Genomic DNA, 19,771 nt, shown 5'->3' with positions numbered 1-19,771 from the left:
CACAAGGTACACGTCATGTGATTTGCATTTTTTTTGTTTGTTGTTTGCTTTTTAAACTCATCTCTGATCATTTTCTATTATGCTTGACGAATATAAGTTGGCATCCCTTGCAGTGAGATGTCTATTTCACTCTCTATATACTGTACATGAAGATCACCTGTAGATGGGGCTGTAATGCAACAAACAACAAAGCCTTGTTTCAGGGCCTTCCATGATCGGACTCATTGAAATCGATTGCCCTACCCGTATAGGGTCACTGGTCACATGGTGATCTGAAGTAGTGCTCAGTGTCAAAGGCAGTTTATGTGTCTAATTGGTATTCATACCTTTGGATAGATTAGGTGCTGATGTATTTTTCTGTGTATGGGTGGGTTAGCTAACTAGCCAGATTACATACAATCCATTCGCTAAAGTTGACAATACAATAGGCTACTTGGATTTTCACCAGTGTTTCTCACTTGTTGACAAGTTGCCGTGTTTGTCTCCCTTAATGGGTGTGCTATGCAACAAGTAAGATATTTGTAGTGTTGTTGCACTAGCTATTTGCTTTATCTGTGCACCCTGGGGTAATTTATGACTGGCTGGCCCTCTATATTTGAATCATGTCTTTTTTGTATAATGTATAATAAACGGACATATTATTTTTGATATAAACGCCTCTGTCAAATCCTTAAATAACTATGTGACAGGGAGTAGGAAGGCTTTCAATGATAAGGTACATCTTTTCTTCTTAACTCCACTAAAGTGCCCGGGGCAATTCTGGCATTCATGAAAGTTTTCTTATCTGGGATTCATTCTTGGCTTAGAACAGGATTTAAGGATTTAACTTTCTCCTTGGCACGTTTCTCTTGTTCTTCCTTTCTTTTCTTTTAGAATTGCACCCCGGATGGCTTTTGCCTCTTCATAGTTTCTTTCGTTGACGTTGCTTGGACACACACACTCAAACCATACCCCTCAATGTGCATGTTCTGACAACACCAAGGAGGTACGTACCCCTTCATCTTTCGACTTTTGGCAAATTTTTCCCTTATGTTCGATTTTTTTTTTTAAGTCAAAATATTGGTTGGCGATATAGAAGGGGGCGCAAAAAAACTCTGCCCAGCAAAAAAAAAAAAATTATAAGAATTGGGGCGCCCTGCTACTGTGCACTAGCATTGGTTCATATACTGTAAGACATGCACATTGATATGTAATGAGATTGACGTGCCGTGATGGGTTCAGTAAAGATAATAGAATAGAATATAATAGAAAAGCCTTTATTGTCATTGTATTCGCATACAACGAAATTTGGAGTGGAGAGCAGCAAGCCCAAGTCAACAAGCAAACTTCGTTGTGTCTATCATTGCATTTCACCAAGGTTGAGTGTGTGTGTGTAATGGGGGCACCTATTTTCACTGTTTTATGCCCTTTGATTGCCATAACTAATTTCACAGTGTGTCAAAGTGAAAGATACCCTGCAGTTTCATTTTATTTTACAAACGTGGGTACAGAAGGTCTACCTAGAGACTGATGATGATCATGGGCCTAGTATGCATGTCTCTTTTTGAGAATAATGTTTCTAGAGGGGGGGGGGGGGGGGGCACCGACACAAACACAGAAATCATGGTGTTCATGTGTTTCTTTTACAACAATTGGACAATTATTTGAACTGTACATTGAACTAAACATCGAAACATTTCTTTTTATGACAATTATCCACAAAGAGTGCAGCTTTTGTCAATACAGTGTTTCTTTCTGGGCTTCTGGAAGAACCTTTTTGAGATAGCCTGAGATAGGCCTTAAATTCCTGATTTTGCGGGAGCTTGTGAAAGTTGCGATAAAAAGTTGTGAATATCCCTCTTTGTAATTATAATTGAGTTATTTGTTGAATAATAACTAATGAATAAACAAACATTCATTCATCAAGTACAAAACCATTGAGAAATGGTCCTTTAAAGTTTAAATAACCTTACCAACGTGCCAAACAAAAGATTACCAGGAATACAAAAATTTAGCAAAATAGGCTTTACTTATCCACAACGAAGTGCACCTGTTGGTATTACAAAAGGACCAACAGTAAGACTGAATAAAATTTTATGAATGTCTCAGCATTCACATATGACGGAAAAAAACCAGCCTGTGTCACTGTGATCTGTCTCGTCGTCTGACGTCCTGCCTGAGTTTCTGCCGTTCTCATTCTATGCTTATTTTTACTAAATAAAAATAATTATAAAAAAAAAATATGAAATAGCAGCTTTAAGACTTGTAGAATGTATTCGTTTCAACAGTGGATAATTAACATTGAATGAAACATATTACCTAAGTATACTTAAGTACGTCAGAGCTGTTTCCATTGACTTCATTTCCCATTGAGTTTCCATTGACTTCATTCCCGATGATGTACGGTATAGTGTTTATTCGGACGGTGTTTAAAGAAATGGCGCTGGAATTTGTAGTTCACTGAAACTTAGATTTTGTATTTCTGTTAGGGTTACAAACTGAGTGCAGACGATAATTTGCCAGACAAAGCTTTGCTCAGATCGTGTGTAATCTGTAGGTAAATGTTGTATCACATTGTCATGGAACAAGAAATACGCATAATTAGTTGAATTGCTTTTGCTCATTTTGAAATTATCGTCGGAGGCCAGGATGGATCCGTGAGGTGGGCAATACGCGGGTGGCATCACTACGCATTAGCCAATCAGAACGCTCGTACTGTCATTGCCATATACAGTAAAAAAGAAAAACTATTCTAAGGTTATTAGTGTTCTGACTTGTACTTGTCCTATAAATTATCACCCGGTATACACAATGTCTGGGAGATCTTGAGTGCTTTATTCTTCATGCCGTGCATTATACTGGTTTCCGGTTGCCAGACCTTTCATAATACAAGTCCTGATTCTATCAGTACTAAACATTACAATTAGCTTATCCTATTTTGTAGTCTGTAATAATTATGGATTTACACGTTAACGTGCTATCTGGGGTGCTGTTGGATGGAGTAACAAAACTGGTTCAAACAATTAGGATATATAATTCTTTCCAACTTCTTCAAAGGATATGGCACGTCTTCTTGCGCAGACAATGCCACCCTCTGACTCTTGTATGTAAATTCAACGATTACCCTATTCCTTGCAGTATTTGTATTTATATATTTATATTTGCATACCTTGCGGATAAAAAATGCAACGTTGGATGTGTGTGTTTGTTAAATGAAAAAGCCACAGTTAACAGAAACAGGGGAGGCCAATTTAAGGTGGAGACAAAGTTGAAATAGTAAGTAATTTAGATAAGGCAGGTGTTCAAAGGTGATAAGCATTTACTACAGTTGCAATATGCATTCTACAGATATACACGTTTCCACGTGCTTTCTAGGGTGCTATTGGATGTAATCGTGAATAGTTTCCTAGGCTAGGTCTACTTTGTAGTTCAAACAATTAGGATATTTTATTCTTTCCAACTTCTTCAAAAAAAATCGATCCTATAAAGGTATCCTGCATGGAACAGCCAGTCCGTATTTATTTCGTATGTATCACTACGAATTTGTATGTTCAAAATTTCACTTTATTTCATAAGTATTGTTACGAATTTGTATGTTCAAAATGTTTGTATACATATGTACGACGGCTGATTGAGACCAGGCTGAAATGTTAGTATTATCATGTGGTTTTGTTTGTCATTCAGTACCCAGACATGTAGTAAATTAATTTGTAGAGAATAAGAGCAATTCTCAGCAACTCTGGATGTCAGTGACAGTTTACCCAGAAGAATTTGATATGTATGATTGACTGTGGAAAAAGGAGTGTCAAAGATTAACACATGTGCTCATTTTGCTACAAATTGTAGTGTACATTAGGAATTCAGGTTACAGATGTAGTACAAAGTTGTGTTTTAAGTGATCTTTATGGTATTGTGTAATATTCTGTGAATGTTTTAAAATTAAATTGAATTTAAACATGAATATATAGTGCCTTGCAAAATTATTCAACACCCCTGGAAGAAATCTCCATTTTCTGGTTTACAGAAGATACTTAGACATAATTTCCCAATCAGTATTTTCATTGTGTACACTTAAGCTTTGTATATTTCTGAAGTGAAAATAAAATAAAAACCAAAATATTCAATATACATTAACCCTTGGTAGAGAATGCCTTTGCTGCTTTTGAAGTGGGTTAAGTACCAGCCTTGCTCATTGTTCTGCAGTGTTTGTCCTCATTCTTTTGGTAGAATTGATAAAGATCATCTAGATTGGTGGGATGGGGCTCCTGGACTTTAGCGCCACAGATTCTCAGTTGGATTGTGATCAGGGCTTTGACTGAGCCTTTCTAGAACATTCATTTGACTGTTTTTGATCCACTCCAGTGTTGCTTCAAAGTCGGTTCAGACTAAAGATCTGCAACTACTTGAAACCAGCAACTTGTTGCAACAAAGTGTTCCAACAGACTACAACATGTCCTCTTGTGATTTTGAGTAGTTTCCCAGTTCCTTCAGATGAGAAATATCCCCACACCATGGCATTACTACTGCCATATTTCAGTATAGGGATGGTGTTTCTGAGGCCGTCACGGACTACAGGCAACAGTGACATGAGTGGACAGAGTTGATTGGAAACAGCCAGCACAGGGGGGAACACAAAAGTAAAACTGGTAATTAACACTCAGAAGATATTGTCCACTAGTACAAAGTTCAGAAGTTTTCTGTCAAAACAAAACAAAACGCTCAGAAGTTTTAGAGCAAACAAAGGAAAACTGAGTAATAACGCAAACTAGGAAAACAAGGCACGAAAACACAGGAGCCAGGGAGAGAACGTGGAGAGATAGAGTGACCTGTAAGTCGGGGAAGGAGACAGGAATGATCGCAGGAAGTGGAATAGTCCTTTTGAAACGAAGCCAGACAGGGAAGTGAGGGGAGTGAGGAGTTTATAGTGGAGAGAGTGACAGGTGCAGGTAATCAGGGGACTGGGAAGGTGACTGAGGCAGGTGAGTTGAATCAGGAGGGGCAGGAGCAGGGCTCAGCGTTGGCGTGACAGAAGCATTGACAGTGTTGGATTTACGCTACATCTAGCTCTTTGACAGTTTGCCCAAATGCTCTATTTTGGTATCATCTGACCCTAAAACATTTTCTCACTTGTTAAGTAACTTCCATAGATGCTTTAATGTGGATCTTAAACAATGCCTTCTTTAGTCACCCTCCCCTAGAGCCCAGTGTAGATCTCTTTAGAGTGTTGACTCCTACACCTGCCGTCCAACTCCTGCCACTGAACTTTGACCTTTTTCAGGGTGATGACTGGACTTTGGTGGCATCCCTCACCAGTTAATGTCTTCCTCTAATGCTTAGTTTGGAGGGTTAGCCTTTTCTACAGTGTAGATGGTGTGATGCAACTTTCTTTTTATAGATCCAGTATTGCTCATTTGGACATCTAAACACTTAGGGCCTCATTTACTAACATTGCGACCGCAGCGCAATCAGCGCCTTTGCCAAACCGCATATAGCGCACGGTATTTTGCATCCTATTTATCAAACAAGAAACCTCGTCGCGTCATCTGCGCCTAACACCGCCCACTAGTGTTATTTAGCGCTCCGCTAAAATAGGGAAGAAAGAGCCTGCGTGTTCCACCATGGATGATGAGCTCAAATTAGAATTAGAGCTTTTGGTTCACGAGGTTACAGCAATCTAACCCGGGGAAATATATAAACTCAAAAATATTTCTCCGTTTAGCCCTTCTGTCCACATTAAAAGTTGTGATCACTTTCAATTCAAGACTGTCTTTTATTGGTGAGCTGATTTTGGAAAATTTTACTTTTCAGCGAACATTGAGTTTCTGGGTTGCTATGGTTACCCCTCAGGGTGCCTGTGCAGCTTCATATTAACGAGTTTATGTTCACAAGTTCATATTCACACATATTACCTTGAGTTAATCACATACAGGCAACTGCAAACTGTTCAGATGGTTCCCTAAGCAAGAGATAGCTAGGATAGTTATTAGCCAGGTTAACTGCTCCATAGCATCCCGTTAAATAGTCTGGTAGGAATACACAACACTTACTTTAAAACGGCGTATTCCTGAACACTGAAAATGCTTTTAAAAAATGCTGCCCTAGGCAGATTCATTTGAAAACTGGAGTTGTAGCGTGGACAGGGGCAACTGAAGTTTTCAGACGTTCGGTTGGCATGACACTGGGGGTAGCTTGCCCTCAGGCTATAACGTCAAAATAAACATGGAAGGTGAAATGAATATGCTGCTCTGTCTCTACAATTTACTTAGTTCAGTTAGTATACTTAGAGTACAAGTACTTTTCCTGAATAGGTACGCGTTACTCCTGCGCAGAAGGCGTGCACTGTACTTGGTGTGCTTGAACTATGGGTGAAAATAAGGTTTAAAGTAAACCATACAATGAGCAGCGATTCTGGGTAAAGCAAGGCCGAACAGCTAGCTGGTGGGACAATTTTGTATATGGCTATATTAAATAATATATCAAATATAAACATTTAAAAAAAAATTACATTTCTCATACGTATTTTTCAAATTTCTCGCAGGCACATCGTTTTCATTTAGCAGCTGATACAGTATGTCATGCTGAAACACCTCTTGTTTCGTTACTAATACATAATTAGGCGGACTTTACGCATCTCCTCCCATCTCTTTGCGATGAACACCCACTTTCCCTATATTACAGCAGCGGTAATCTAAAGTGCGCCACCTTTGTAAATACAGTTTTAGGTTTTTACCCGCTATTTTACGCCTGAAACTGGCACAATCCTGTTAGTAAATGAGGCCCTTAGAGTCTTTTCCTCACAACCTTGCTTATGACCAGGGGCATAACTATAGGGGGTGCAGCAGGTGCGGCTGCACCTGGGCCCGTGGGTCTTGGTGTTTTTCGTGCCTAAGAAAAATATCTGCGCAGGGGGAGGAGGCGTGGCGTCGGCGGTTAGTGACTACTAACTAGAGCATGTTTGAAATATTTGCAATAAAAATACTGATTGAAAAAATATGTGTAAGTATCTTTTGTAATTGTGATGATGGTTGATTTTCAGGGGGGTTGAATACTTTTCTACCCGGCACGTTAATATGGTGGCAAATGGTAGATAATGTAGTATGAGTATGATTTCACAGGTTTCACAAGCAAATTGTCTCACGACAGACCCTTTTTCTCTTTCAGTGATCCACACTCATCAGTATTTCTATACTTGCACATCTGGCATCCCAAACCTCCCAGAGTTTGTAGCTGTTGGTGTTGTGGATGGCCAACAGTTTGTCCAATATGACAGCTTCACCAAGAGAATGGTCCCAAAAGAGTGGATGGCTAATAAAAATGACTCTGATTACTGGAACGGTGAAACCGGAAGTGCAGCTCAAGAGGAGGCTCAATTTAAACTCGACATTCGTGATCTAACATCTCGCTTCAACCAGACTGAAGGTACATTTTCATCACATTATTTCTGCTCTGCTCTCCCGTCTTTCCAGTCACTATAAGGTCAAAATCACAGACGTTCACAGAGCCAAAAGAGACACAAACCCCATAGTGTGATCTTCCAGAGATTTATAATAATAATAATATGACAATTTTTTTTCAATTTAAATTGATCATACATATTTGTCCAGACATTGACAAACACATAATCTCACTCCCATCTCTGTGCTTCACTGTCAGGACCAGGGGCGTCGTTAGGCCTATTTTAGGGGGGCTGAACAAAAAAGCAAAAATAAGAATAAAAGTTTTCCAAGATAGAATAATAAATAATAATAAATCATTTGGGCACGTGCAGGGCTAAGATGCAGTGAATTGATGGTGATTGATGATGTGAGGATGGACTCAATGATGGCTCTGTAGAATTCAACCATCACTTTCCACGGCATGTTGAATTTCTTTAGCTCCCGAAGGAAGAACATCCTCTGCTGGGACTTCTTGATTGTGGAGGTGATGTTCTCCGCCCACCTAAGGTCCTGTGCCATTATTGTTCCCAGGAATCTGAAAGACTTCACAGTGTTAACTGGGGAACCACACATGATGAAGGGTACGGTTGGGGTACGGCTCCTCCTGAAGTCTGCTACCATCTCTACAGTTTCCAAGGCATTCAGCTCCAGGTGGTTCAGGCTGCACCAGAAAGCCAGGCTGTCGACTTCCTTTCTGTAGGCGGCCTCGTCCCCATTGGAGATTAGTCCAATGAGGGTTGTGTCATCAGCAAATTTCAGGAGTTTGACAGAGAGGTGGCTAGTGATGCAGTTGTTGGTGTACAGGGAGAAGAGTAAAGGAGAGAGCACACAGCCTTGTGGGGCTCCAGTGCTGATGGTCCGGGGCTCTGAGACAAGCTTGCCCAGCCTCACGCGCTGCTTCCTGTCTGACAGGAAGTCAGTGATCCACCTGCAGGTGGCAAAAAAATCCTGAGCCACAATCATATCATACCACAGGCAATTTCTGAGGTAACAGCAGAAACATTTTACTTTCATCAGGGAGCAGCATAACCAGTCTATGTTCAGTACCAAATGTCCCTGAGTGAGAAACCAGAAAACACTTTCAGTGCAGTTTGTCAATTCCTAGAACTTGACAGTATTTTAAATGTACAGCCATATGAACTAAAGTGCCATAACATTTGTTGTGCAAACACTTAACGTCAGCATTTTTATATAGTAGCAGTTAAATAAAATAAATACTTTGTGTAATTCTCAACTTAAACAATGTTATTAAAACAAACACAAAACTAAAGCTTATTGCCACTGCCAAAGCATTAATGTTAGAGTGTGGTGAAGCACCAAAAAGTTCACTGCTGGCAGTTACTCTGCTGTACGTAGTCTGCCGAAGCCTTTTTATCCAGCTCCACCGCAGCTCCACCATTCACTTGCATTTGTTTACAGTCCAGCCTTTACCTTCCCAAGATGGCGGCGAGTTGGCACGTTGCAGCAATCATAATCATATATATGGGCCATTCTACCGAATTGGTGCAAAGTCAGGTTGGAAATATTTTGAAAATGTATATGTTTTATTCCCAAAACTTTGTCCGTATATATATATTGTACCATATCTAAAGTACACATATCTAGTAAATGAACCGTCAATTTTTATATTGTATTTTCAGAATGTGTTGAAATGTTTTTCCTCTCCCAAAAATTGTCACCACCGAAACATAGTAATAAACTATAGTAAAAACGTATTATTATTAACCTGTTTAGATTGTGTTTCCTTCCCTTCTCTGAAGAGTATTTTTACAAATATTTCTTGAAGGTTTTCACAATGAAATCAATAAAAATGAAATTTTTTACCAAATTTCAAAGTTCAATTTATACAATTCATCAAAATCTAAGTGCAATATTTCTTTGTAAAATGCAAAATACTGATCATATTGATTCCAGAGTTGATGATTGATGAAATTGAACATACATTAAACCAATAAGTATCATAACATTTTAGTTGATAACTCAATATACTTTATTTTTTACAAAACATCCAGTGTTTCGGTAGTGACTGCACTGTTTCGGTAGTGACAGCACTGTTTCGCTAGTGACCACAGTATTTTGTTTGCAAGGTTGTATCATATTTCCTCAACCTTATTGCTTAATCTTAACTCATACCATGCTTTAGGTTGGGAATATTAAAAACACAAATGTTTTGTGCTTTTGCTGTCTTTTCCTCCATGATTTTCTGACCTTCTTTTGCTCCCTGTTGGATAAATCACTGATACATTTCAACTTTCCTTCTTCCTTTCGTTTCTTATTTCTTTCTCTTTCCTTCCTTAAATATTCTTGGTGTTTCACTGGATCATCCCTCACTCTTTGTCGGTATTGTCTCAGCCTCTCTGCTCCACTTTTTCCTTTTGGCATTTTGGTGTCTTATGATTCTTTCTCTCCTGAACAATTTCAGATAGACCATTTAGTCTACATAACACATTTATTTCAAAATGATAGGATTGAACTACCTACCATTCCATTTTGTCACTACCGAAACGATCATGTCACTACCGAAACGATCATGTCACTACCGAAACTTTACCATATGTTTTGGTAGCGACTGTTTCGGTAGTGACTGTTTCGGTAGTGACAATTCTAGCTAAATTTGAGCATAAATAAATAATTCTAGCAAGCACATGGCTAGCAAACAAATCTTTGAAGAGGTGTACACACAAACAAACATAATACTTTGCATAAAACCCCAAAAAGTTTACTTAATTGAAGAAAAAAAGGTGTTCGGTAGTGACAATTCTTAAGGTTACACACTGATTTTCAGATTTTGGAACACATTTATATCAAAAGTATGGGATCTAGCTACTTACCATTCAGCCATGAGGGACAGGGATGCAGTATCACTGCCTGGTTATAAATGCAGGCGTGTGGCTAAAAAACAGGCTCAGCCAACGGACTAAAACTCCTGTGTTTCGGTAGTGACATGAAAACTATGGACATGATTTTTTGAGTGTAGTTTATTTTTTTTTTTAAATTAAACCCACAATAAATCTAAATCTTCCAAGTTCTGTTTAAACTTAATCATAAAGATCTTTGAAATTAGATCATTGAAAAAAATCAAAAAAATCAAAAAAGTGTTATTTTTGATAACTAAAATTTAGATGTCAGGGTTGGGGACAGCTACTTCCCAATAGAAAGTACCCTATAAATGATGATTTTGTATATATTTAGCTTATCCCTATCTCATTTAATGTCTTGGGTTTAAATAGACCATAACATGTTCTTAGTAAATATCTATGTCTGAATACTTAATTGTTTTGTAAATAGTTTTTCTTGTTGTGGGACCACACTTTGCACCAATTCGGTAGAATGGCCCATATATATGTCTATGGCAGCAATGCCCTTCTCCATGTTTGTTTATCCGCCCATTCTTTTCTTTTCCGGTTCCGCAGCAGTCAGCAGCAGACTTTTACTAAATAAAAGCCTGTGAGCAACAGACTTTTACAATAATAAAATACGTAATAAAACCTGCGTTAACGCGTGATAAAATAATTGTCTGCGTTAATTAATTGATGCGTTAACGCAATAATAACACGTTAACGTGCCCAGCCCTATTTTTGAGACATATCTCTCTCCATAAGCATCTGCCCTTGCAGGCCTGAGCATGAGAGTAGAGAGACCATCTCACACGCAAACACACACCTGTGACCCGTACAGTGTTACACAGACCTTGTGAGGAGTCAAATCTGTTAGATATGGGATAAGTGTAGAATTTTCCACACGAATCTTCCACACGAGCAGTCACACTCACTCACATGCACACATACACATTTAACATACTCACACATACTCATGCTCACACATTTAACATACACTCACACATACTCATACTCACACATTTAACATACTCACACATACTCATGCTCACACATTTAACATACACTCACACATACTCATACTCACACATTTAACATACTCACACATACTCATGCTCACACATTTAACATACACTCACACATACTCATACTCACACATTTAACATACTCACACATACTCATACTCACTCATTTACATACTCACAGATACTATAATATGTAATATATGGGTTCTATGGCCAAAGTCCCATTGCTATTTCCATACCTCACAATGCATTAACAAGGACGATAGTGTGTCAGTTAGACAAATATTTAAATGACTAAACAGTGTACTCATAGAGTGGATCTTGTCTACTGGAAGACACCACAGTGGAGGGGGGAGTGTAGCTCAGGTGCTCTGAATGCTGAGGGTCACTAGGAGATAAAGAACAATAATAGTGTGAAAGGGACCAAACACATAATAGAAATAGAAACACATAATCAGAACCATTGGAGTCCCATCACACCATACAACACACAATCACAGTCACAATCATTACTGGAGTCCAGGCCAGAAGACCATATATGAGGACCTTATGAGGTCTTCAGCAGCACCAGTGCACTCTGCTGTGATCCCCCAGTATGCCACGGATGCACCCGGACACACCAGTATCACACACATGGCATCACTGGAACCACTCAACACAGCACTAATCCCTCTAAAATCCACCACCAACCATTGTTACCCCCATCACACAGCTCTGCTTCCCCCCACCATATCACTGCTCAGGGCTCACATGTCTAAATCCCAGGTAGCCCTTTGGGCAGGCAGATGTTGGTGGCTTGAAATTAATTAGACTAGCCTACTAAGTTTGATAAGTATACTGTCAAAATATCAAGAACGAATAGTTATTCTCTGAAAATATATCACTGTTACAGAACTCCAAATTTACTTGAAGCCTAAACATATCTTTTGTGAAATATATCACCACATCTTTGAAATAAAAAAAGATACGCATGTTGATAAATAATAAACAACAGAAGACATTAATCAGCAAAAGTCTAAAAGACAGTTATAGGTTACAGTTCTGTTAGAGTATCTGTTTCATTGAGTCTTCTTTCCAACGTTGCTGTAGTACAGCTGTTAAACTTAAGGGTCATTTTATTTCATGAGCACTATTTTGCATGGAATGTTGGTGTGGCAGAGGACTCTGGCATCAAACACAACCCGACTAGAACCCTTCCGATAACGCGTGCACTTCCTCGTTCAACACATGCACTTCCTCGTCTACCAACTAGTTTATTTGGGGGTCAAACTTTTTTTCACCAAATGGCAAGTCAAAGGGGATAATCCCTGATAGCCTGTCGAACAGGGTGTTGTTACACTTCCCAATGGGACAGCTTGATTGTCCCCGGATGTCGGGCTAGCGATTTTACAAGCCCTGTTGTAAATCTTAACAGGATAGCAGTGTAATCAGCACTGTGGATTTAAAAAGCTTGTCAAACAAAGACATCAGCAAAGTAAATTGGAGGAGCATACTTTGAAACATATTCCAATTTACAGACTTGTGTTTCTGTCTACAAGACACAAACTCATTCTAACAGAAAGCCATTCAACAAGATTAAGCTTCATATTAGTTTAGTATTTGAATCTTATGTAACTACATATGATAAGTTACTCTGACACCTTGTATAAGTATAACATAGCATTTATCCAGCCTTTAAATACAGATACACTAGTAGTTAGTATAGACCAGTCAGAAGTTTGTTTGCAGTCAGAATCATGTTGATGTTTCCTGGAGAGAAACAAACACAAAACCTTAGCTCTGTTCAAACCTTAAAGCCTTCATGCAAAATGTGTGTTTGTAACGGACAAGATGCTGACGTTATGCTTCTTGGGCAGATCTACACATAGAGGAGAGCAGGGCATGATATCATACTTTTCAATTTTTCTCACAATAACTGTAAACAGCAAAAATGTCCAGTCTTGGGCATGTATTTCATATTCATTGTATTGTCATAACATTTTGGTGCAAAATGCATTAACTTGAGAGTGTTACCCATAAGTGGGTAAGTTGTCACATTGGACTATTGAGCAAATAAGAATACATAACTAACTGCAAAAATTGATTCATTAATTAGGGCTGAGAGAATCTGCGGTTTCTTCGGCGAAATCGTTGAAGGCCTGTACTTGGTTCAAGTTAGCTTATGTTCAGAGTAAGAGACTTGTGGAAGACGGCTTAGCGAAAGAATGCGTTTATGCAGACACTAGCCATGGTTTCTCGACACAGCACGCACGAGCATGCTATGAGACACGTCTGCTGCTTCTGGATACGAGGAGGTCTTCTCTATACATTACAGAAAAGTGTGTCTGGAGGTCAAGGGAGAAGTTTAGTTTTGACCTGGGCTATAGCTAGGTATGGCCATGTAGATGCTAATAACCTTTGGCTTCAACCATCTTGCCGTGGCTGTAGACAAATGCCAACAACCAGGGACTAATGTATCTGGCTCCAAGACACACAAAAGCCAGGAACCATGTCTGATGGCTCCTCAACATAGACAAAAGGCCAGGAGCCAAGCTTGATGGCTCTGGCCTGGTGTTATGCAAACTATACTTGCTGGGGCTTAGTTGACATTTGGTCCTGTAGGTAAAGTTATGGTCTGATATGAAATCCACCTAAATCTAACAGGGCTAAATATCAAGGCTAATTCAACCTGAGACTCTAGTAAAAACATAAAATCACACAGTAACACCTCTAATAATAGAAATGTTAAAAATGTATCTTAACTGCGTCAATTACCGGCACGCGTCAATTATCGGACACATTCGGCGTTGTCATGTTTACATTCACTCTCGTGATCAACTTCGGGCAACTATGGAAAGAAACATAAGCTCCCACAAAAATATGGCATTTAAGCTTTACTTGTGAAAAAAAATGTTAAGACCTAATTTAAACTTGTGAAATAGTGTTGTACTTTTGCGTGTACTTTATAGTGTGGAACACTTAGCGGCGCGATGAATATTTAATTTGGTCTTAAAGTTGTACTGTCAGATTTATTCTCTCCAAGATGAAGTTTAACTGTAATTTCAAACTGTCATTTCAAATGCTAACACAGCTGGCATGATGTAATGTAAGTACGGATGCTCACAGAGACCAAATCCGATTACTCTGGTCGTTTAGACCAGGGGTTCCCAACCTTTTCTACTCCGAGGCCCACCTTTTCGTATTTGTAACAGGTCGGGGCCCAACAGACACCCCGCTTATTTTAGCTAATCTATATTCCATTCTTATTAATAAGCGATTGTTATGCGTCACAAAGAGCAACATCAGCACCTGCTACAGGTGGGAGCCTAGTAATTAATACAAGAAAATCTTCCTCTAGATATTGCAATCAAAATTGTATTGTGCACCAGAAAACAACATAAAACCGCACAGAGCATTTTCAGTCAAAAGGGATTTATTATCCAAAAGAGTTTTGAAATAAAGAAAATGAATTTCAGTAGGCCTAGGTCTATTTGTGCACAGCAAACAAGCAAGGAAATAAAACCAGAATAGACTCAAAAGATAGCATGCACTCAAAACAAGTGATGAAACATGCAAACAAGACCACTCAGCTAGGCCTAATTAAAATAGGTGATGCTTCAGACATGCAAACAAATAGGTTAAAATAATGTTCAAATAAATAGGTTCAAATAGGTCAATATAATGATTCAAATAATTGAAATAATGATTTAAATCTGTGGCTGCAATCTATTATCAACATAAATAGAACCGAGCATTCCTGGGCAGTAGTTCGAGTTGGTAGCTCTGCGCAGAAAAGCATGTCCTCTTGTAGAATACCACTCCAATGATAACGCACAAAAACAGCACTAATGCAGCTTTACTGACGTCCGTCGACTCGTCTAACTTGTTTTAAAAGGAACGGGCTAGGCTACCTTTCATCCTTTCCAGTTCTGTATGTGAGGGCTGGATGTCGCGTCTCCAAATGTCGATTCAGATTTTAAGGTTTGAGCGCATCATTAGACAGCTTTAAAACGCACTCGACACACTGCGCCCTGGGCTCAACGACGACGTCACCTCCATTCACAAAGCCAAATCTAATATAATCAGGGTTGTATTTACGCTGAATTTGAGTAGATTTCGGTAGTATGACATTACCAGTGCTGTCATTCTTTCAATTTTTCTACAGCGTTGGTAACCTTTTCACGGACTGGTCTAGTTACTTTCCTAGAGAAGTCGTGGAGTGTGGGTTGGCGACCATCTAACCCGGGACTGATTTCTGTCGGGTGCTTTGCATTACAGTGATAACTTAAAGACGAGCTGCTTCTGTGATCGCTAAATTCAGCTTGACAAATGCTACATACAACTTTAGTTTTGTCGATTGTTCCGTCATTTTTAAGCAGAAACTTAAACAGAAACTTTCCGCCCAACAATCCCTCAGCTCAGGGGCGTTTCTAGGATTCAAAGAAAGGGGGGACTTAGCCCCAAGGGCAGTGGCATGTTTACCCGCGGCAATTTTTTTTTTTTAAGGCCCATTTGGGGCCGCGGATATCCATTGTTTCAGACAGTTCATAGATTGGTTTAATCAGAAAGAGTGTGATTTTGCTCTGTAGTTTTGCTTGCATTCAGTATATGATAACACAAGAGACAGAATGACAGGGTCATAGTGAAATTTGACAACACAAATATACCAGCTGTGGTGAAATGACCTGTTCTGAGCACCAAAGCTGTCCTGTGGGTAGCTCTTCAGCTTAACCTGTCTGGGCCCTGTGTCTTTTTCACCTAAATCATTAGTTGCTGCAGCTGCTTGGTCTGTCTCTTCCTCTCTCTGACTCAGCCTCTCCTTCTGCATGACCCTTTAAGATAAGTTCAAACATTGAAACATTAACTGATCGAAATCCAGAAGCCAATTTTATGACTTGGCATACAAATATCATGTAATAATCTAGTTTAGGCTAACCCTTGGAGTAGCCTAGGCCTGACAACAAATGCCTATACATTTCTACCACAGTAGAAGAAAATAAAAAAAACTCCACTCATTTCCTTCTAGACCTGTAGACCACTAACCTCTGTCGGTAGGAAAACTGTATGATCAGGGAAAGTGTATTAAAATCGGATGTCGTCACTTTAAGCCGGTGTCTGGTTGGATAAAGCTTTTCAGCAGAAATGGACAAGGACCTTTGATTTATTCTGTAGGAACCATGCCGATGCCTGACTTTTAATGTTGTGTGACGTTGTTGAAGTTCAAGTTCAACATTAATAGTGATTGAATTACCCTTGTGTCGTGTAATTGCTAGCGGTAAATAAACGTTAATAACTTGAATGACTGATTAAGGATATATGTTACACATCACAAACACATGTAATCGATGGGTTTTGGGGGAAATGAGGTAATTGACCGATCGCGAAACTCCTCCCTAGAACGGCCCTCATCCAATCATACCTTAGCAACCGCTACTAAGAGAAGAAGGTCCGACAACTTTGAGGTCTGAGCAGCATGGTGAAACAGTGTGCCTACGGGACTTGTAGCTCTGATACAGAGATTAGAGGGATGCGTCGTTTCCCCCCCGCATTTCCAAAGCCCAAAACACAGGAGGAAAGGTGCCGGCGGTGGATTAAACAGTGTGGGAGGCCCCACTCCCAACTCAATATACCGAAAAACACACATATGTCTGCTCCAAAGTAAATGAAGCTGCTTGCAGATAGCTATCTATCTAGCGAACTACGCTATCGCTAGGTATGATAACTAACTATCTAGTTGAGAGAACATCCCCAAACAGTTATGGTTCATGACAACTTGTATTATTACCACTACACGTACATAACTAGTCTCTCCAACTAAAGTGTTAATGTTAAAATCAAAATGTTAATGTTACCGTCTGTAAAATTGCACGCTGATCTATCCTAGCTAGCGATAGCAAACGCCAGCATTGAACAGAACTTTTAACGAACATTTTGTATTTATGCTTGATACAACATTAAACAGAACTTTTATCTAACACTTTGTATTTATGCTGCTGGCGTTTGCTATCGCTAGCTAGGATAGCTCAGCGTGCAACTTTACAGACGTAACATTAACATCGCTAGCTAGGATAGCTCAGCTTGCAATTTTACAGACGGTAACATTAACATTTTGATTTTAACATTAACACTATAGTTGGAGAGACTAGCTCGAGCTTAACATACTGTATCAATGTTGAACAAAAGGCCATTATGAAGTTTTTTTTATTTTAATCTTTGTAGCATTTTGTGAATGGGCAACCTACTCCTGAGTATCCCAAGGTATGCATAAGGCACAACCTGAGAGCAATAACCTGGCGATCTGATACAAAGCCATAGCATTACATCAGGATCATCATTTTACACGCAAGTTATCACTACAGTGACTGTGAAATACTTTCAGCAACATGCACACACATCCCTTGAACAATAACGTTACTAGCAGCTATCCACACTGGTACGTTACTGTACCGTTCTCTAGATTGTCACCATCCTAGCTAGCTACCTCCAGAGTCTCTCGCCAGAGACGGAATAAATAATAAGAATAAAGAATCGTTGTAGGTTATTAGCTAGCTTGAAATATTATATACAGATCTTACCCAGTGGTGAAATAACATGACTAGTCTACAAGGCTGTGCTGGTTGCATTTAATTAAGAGGTCGTGGGGTTTCTCATTTTTTTCATTGAGACCTGTATGCATTTGCTTCGATTATTGTTGTGTCCACTTCGTTGTTGATCTTAATATTTTGGGTATATCCTTCCACTGCATATTGCAGTCCCTTTTGCCTTGATCTGGAGGATATCGTGGAGGTATTACTCCAAAAATCATCACTCACACTGACAGCTATAGCGCTTGTCCCCGTACTCGCCATGGCTTTTGGCTTGACAGTTCCGGGAATTGTGTCGGACATAGCAACAGTAACTAAGGGGGCGGGGCCCTGGCGATCGGTCAATTGGTTAGCTTAAATTGCAGTATCTTAGGCGAGCTAATTGACCTGGCTAGCTATAGCGGAATTAACAGTGCTAGCTTTGTGTTTGGTCATATAGCTTCGTAAAAGTTAGGTTAACAAGTCACTTGTGTGTTTAGTTGTATGACTTCGTAAAAGTTCGGTTAACAAGTCAATTGAGCATTAAGCCACCTGACTATAATGGGTCTATTCATATCAGCATGCTAACCTTAGACTTATTAGCAGCGAGGCTAGCTAGCTACTATGTGTTCCAATGGATTGTTGGTCTAAGCGTTAGCTTCAGTTAAGTCCTACAATAGGACAATACTCTGCAACATTCGTGTACCACATGGACAACTAACCGAGTCAATGTAGACATAGGTTAACAAGTCACTTGTGTGTTTAGTTGTATGACTTCGTAAAAGTTCGGTTAACAAGTCAATTGAGCATTAAGCCACCTGACTATAATGGGTCTATTCAGATCAGCATGCTAACGTTAGACTTATTAGCAGCGAGGCTAGCTAGCTACTATGTGTTCCAATGGATTGTTGGTCTAAGCGTTAGCTTCAGTTAAGACCTACGTGTACCACATGAACAACTAAACGAGTCAATGTAGACATATAAAAAGTTGTGTAGATAGCTTTATTCACATAAGCCGTATAACTTCACAAAAATAATAATAATTTAAAGAAAACCGATCGTTTGCATGCCAGGCGATCAACACAACTTCTCAACTCAAAAGTTAAGGTCCTTGTCCATTTCTGCTGAAAAGCTTTATCCAACCAGAGACCGGCTTAAAGTGAGGACATCCGGTTTTAATACACTTTCCCTGATCATACAGTTTTCCTACCGACAACCTCCATCACACCGGCTCCTTCAGCCCTGTCAATCTCCTGCTTCTCTCTCACATCTGACTGGGCGGAGCTGCCACCTCTCCTAAAGAATGTTCTTATATCCATCTGGTCAATGAATTGGATGATATACCGGTACAAAAGCGTTATGAGGGACACTATGACATTTAGTTTTCACTAGCATTAACTGATTATAAATAACAACATTATATAGGGACTGATAATATTGTTTTGAAATACTAGAGAGATATATCAATGCAAAGAATACAGAGATGTCGATAGTTATTTCTTGTATTTCGAATTCGCTCGTTCACACTCTTGCTAACTGGGGACAGTTTCTAACAAAGTAGCAAGCTAGCTTAGTTTTAACATAGCCCACTACAATATTTGCTTTCATTTGCCTCATATCAAGTAAACCTAAAGCAGGTAACACTCGTTAACAACTACAGATAGCCACATTCTGTAACTTCTTGTACTTACAATTTCACTCCGTGCATCATTTACTTTGAACTCCTTGTCTATAATACTGGCTGTCGTTGACGAGACGGTACTAGTGCCCGGGGTTTATATCGTAAAGTATGATGAAAGGCTATTGGATTATAATTTGAAGGGGGAGTAAACATACAAACCAGAACGCACGCACATAAGTAGCATGTTAGAGTTATAAATAACTTGTCCGTGTCAGAAACAATAGTTTAATTTTTTTTTTTTTTTTTAAGCCAATAATGCCAAATGATTTGG

General features: G+C 39.3%; 1 protein-coding gene across 1 annotated transcript in view; it reads left to right on the top strand.

Moving 5' to 3' along the window:
- Positions 1 to 19,771, top strand: part of LOC122130673 (class I histocompatibility antigen, F10 alpha chain-like) — a 28,976-nt gene that overhangs the window by 1,548 nt on the left and 7,657 nt on the right. Inside the window, exon 2 of the mRNA XM_042705392.1 lies at positions 7,141 to 7,398. Within this exon, the coding sequence (XP_042561326.1) occupies positions 7,141 to 7,398 (258 nt within the window). The remainder of the gene's footprint in view (positions 1 to 7,140; positions 7,399 to 19,771) is intronic.

This window comes from Clupea harengus, unplaced genomic scaffold, assembly GCF_900700415.2.
Source record: "Clupea harengus unplaced genomic scaffold, Ch_v2.0.2, whole genome shotgun sequence".
NCBI lineage: Eukaryota > Metazoa > Chordata > Actinopteri > Clupeiformes > Clupeidae > Clupea > Clupea harengus.
Note: the sequence above shows the minus strand (reverse complement) of the source record. Positions and strands in the feature narration are given on the sequence as shown.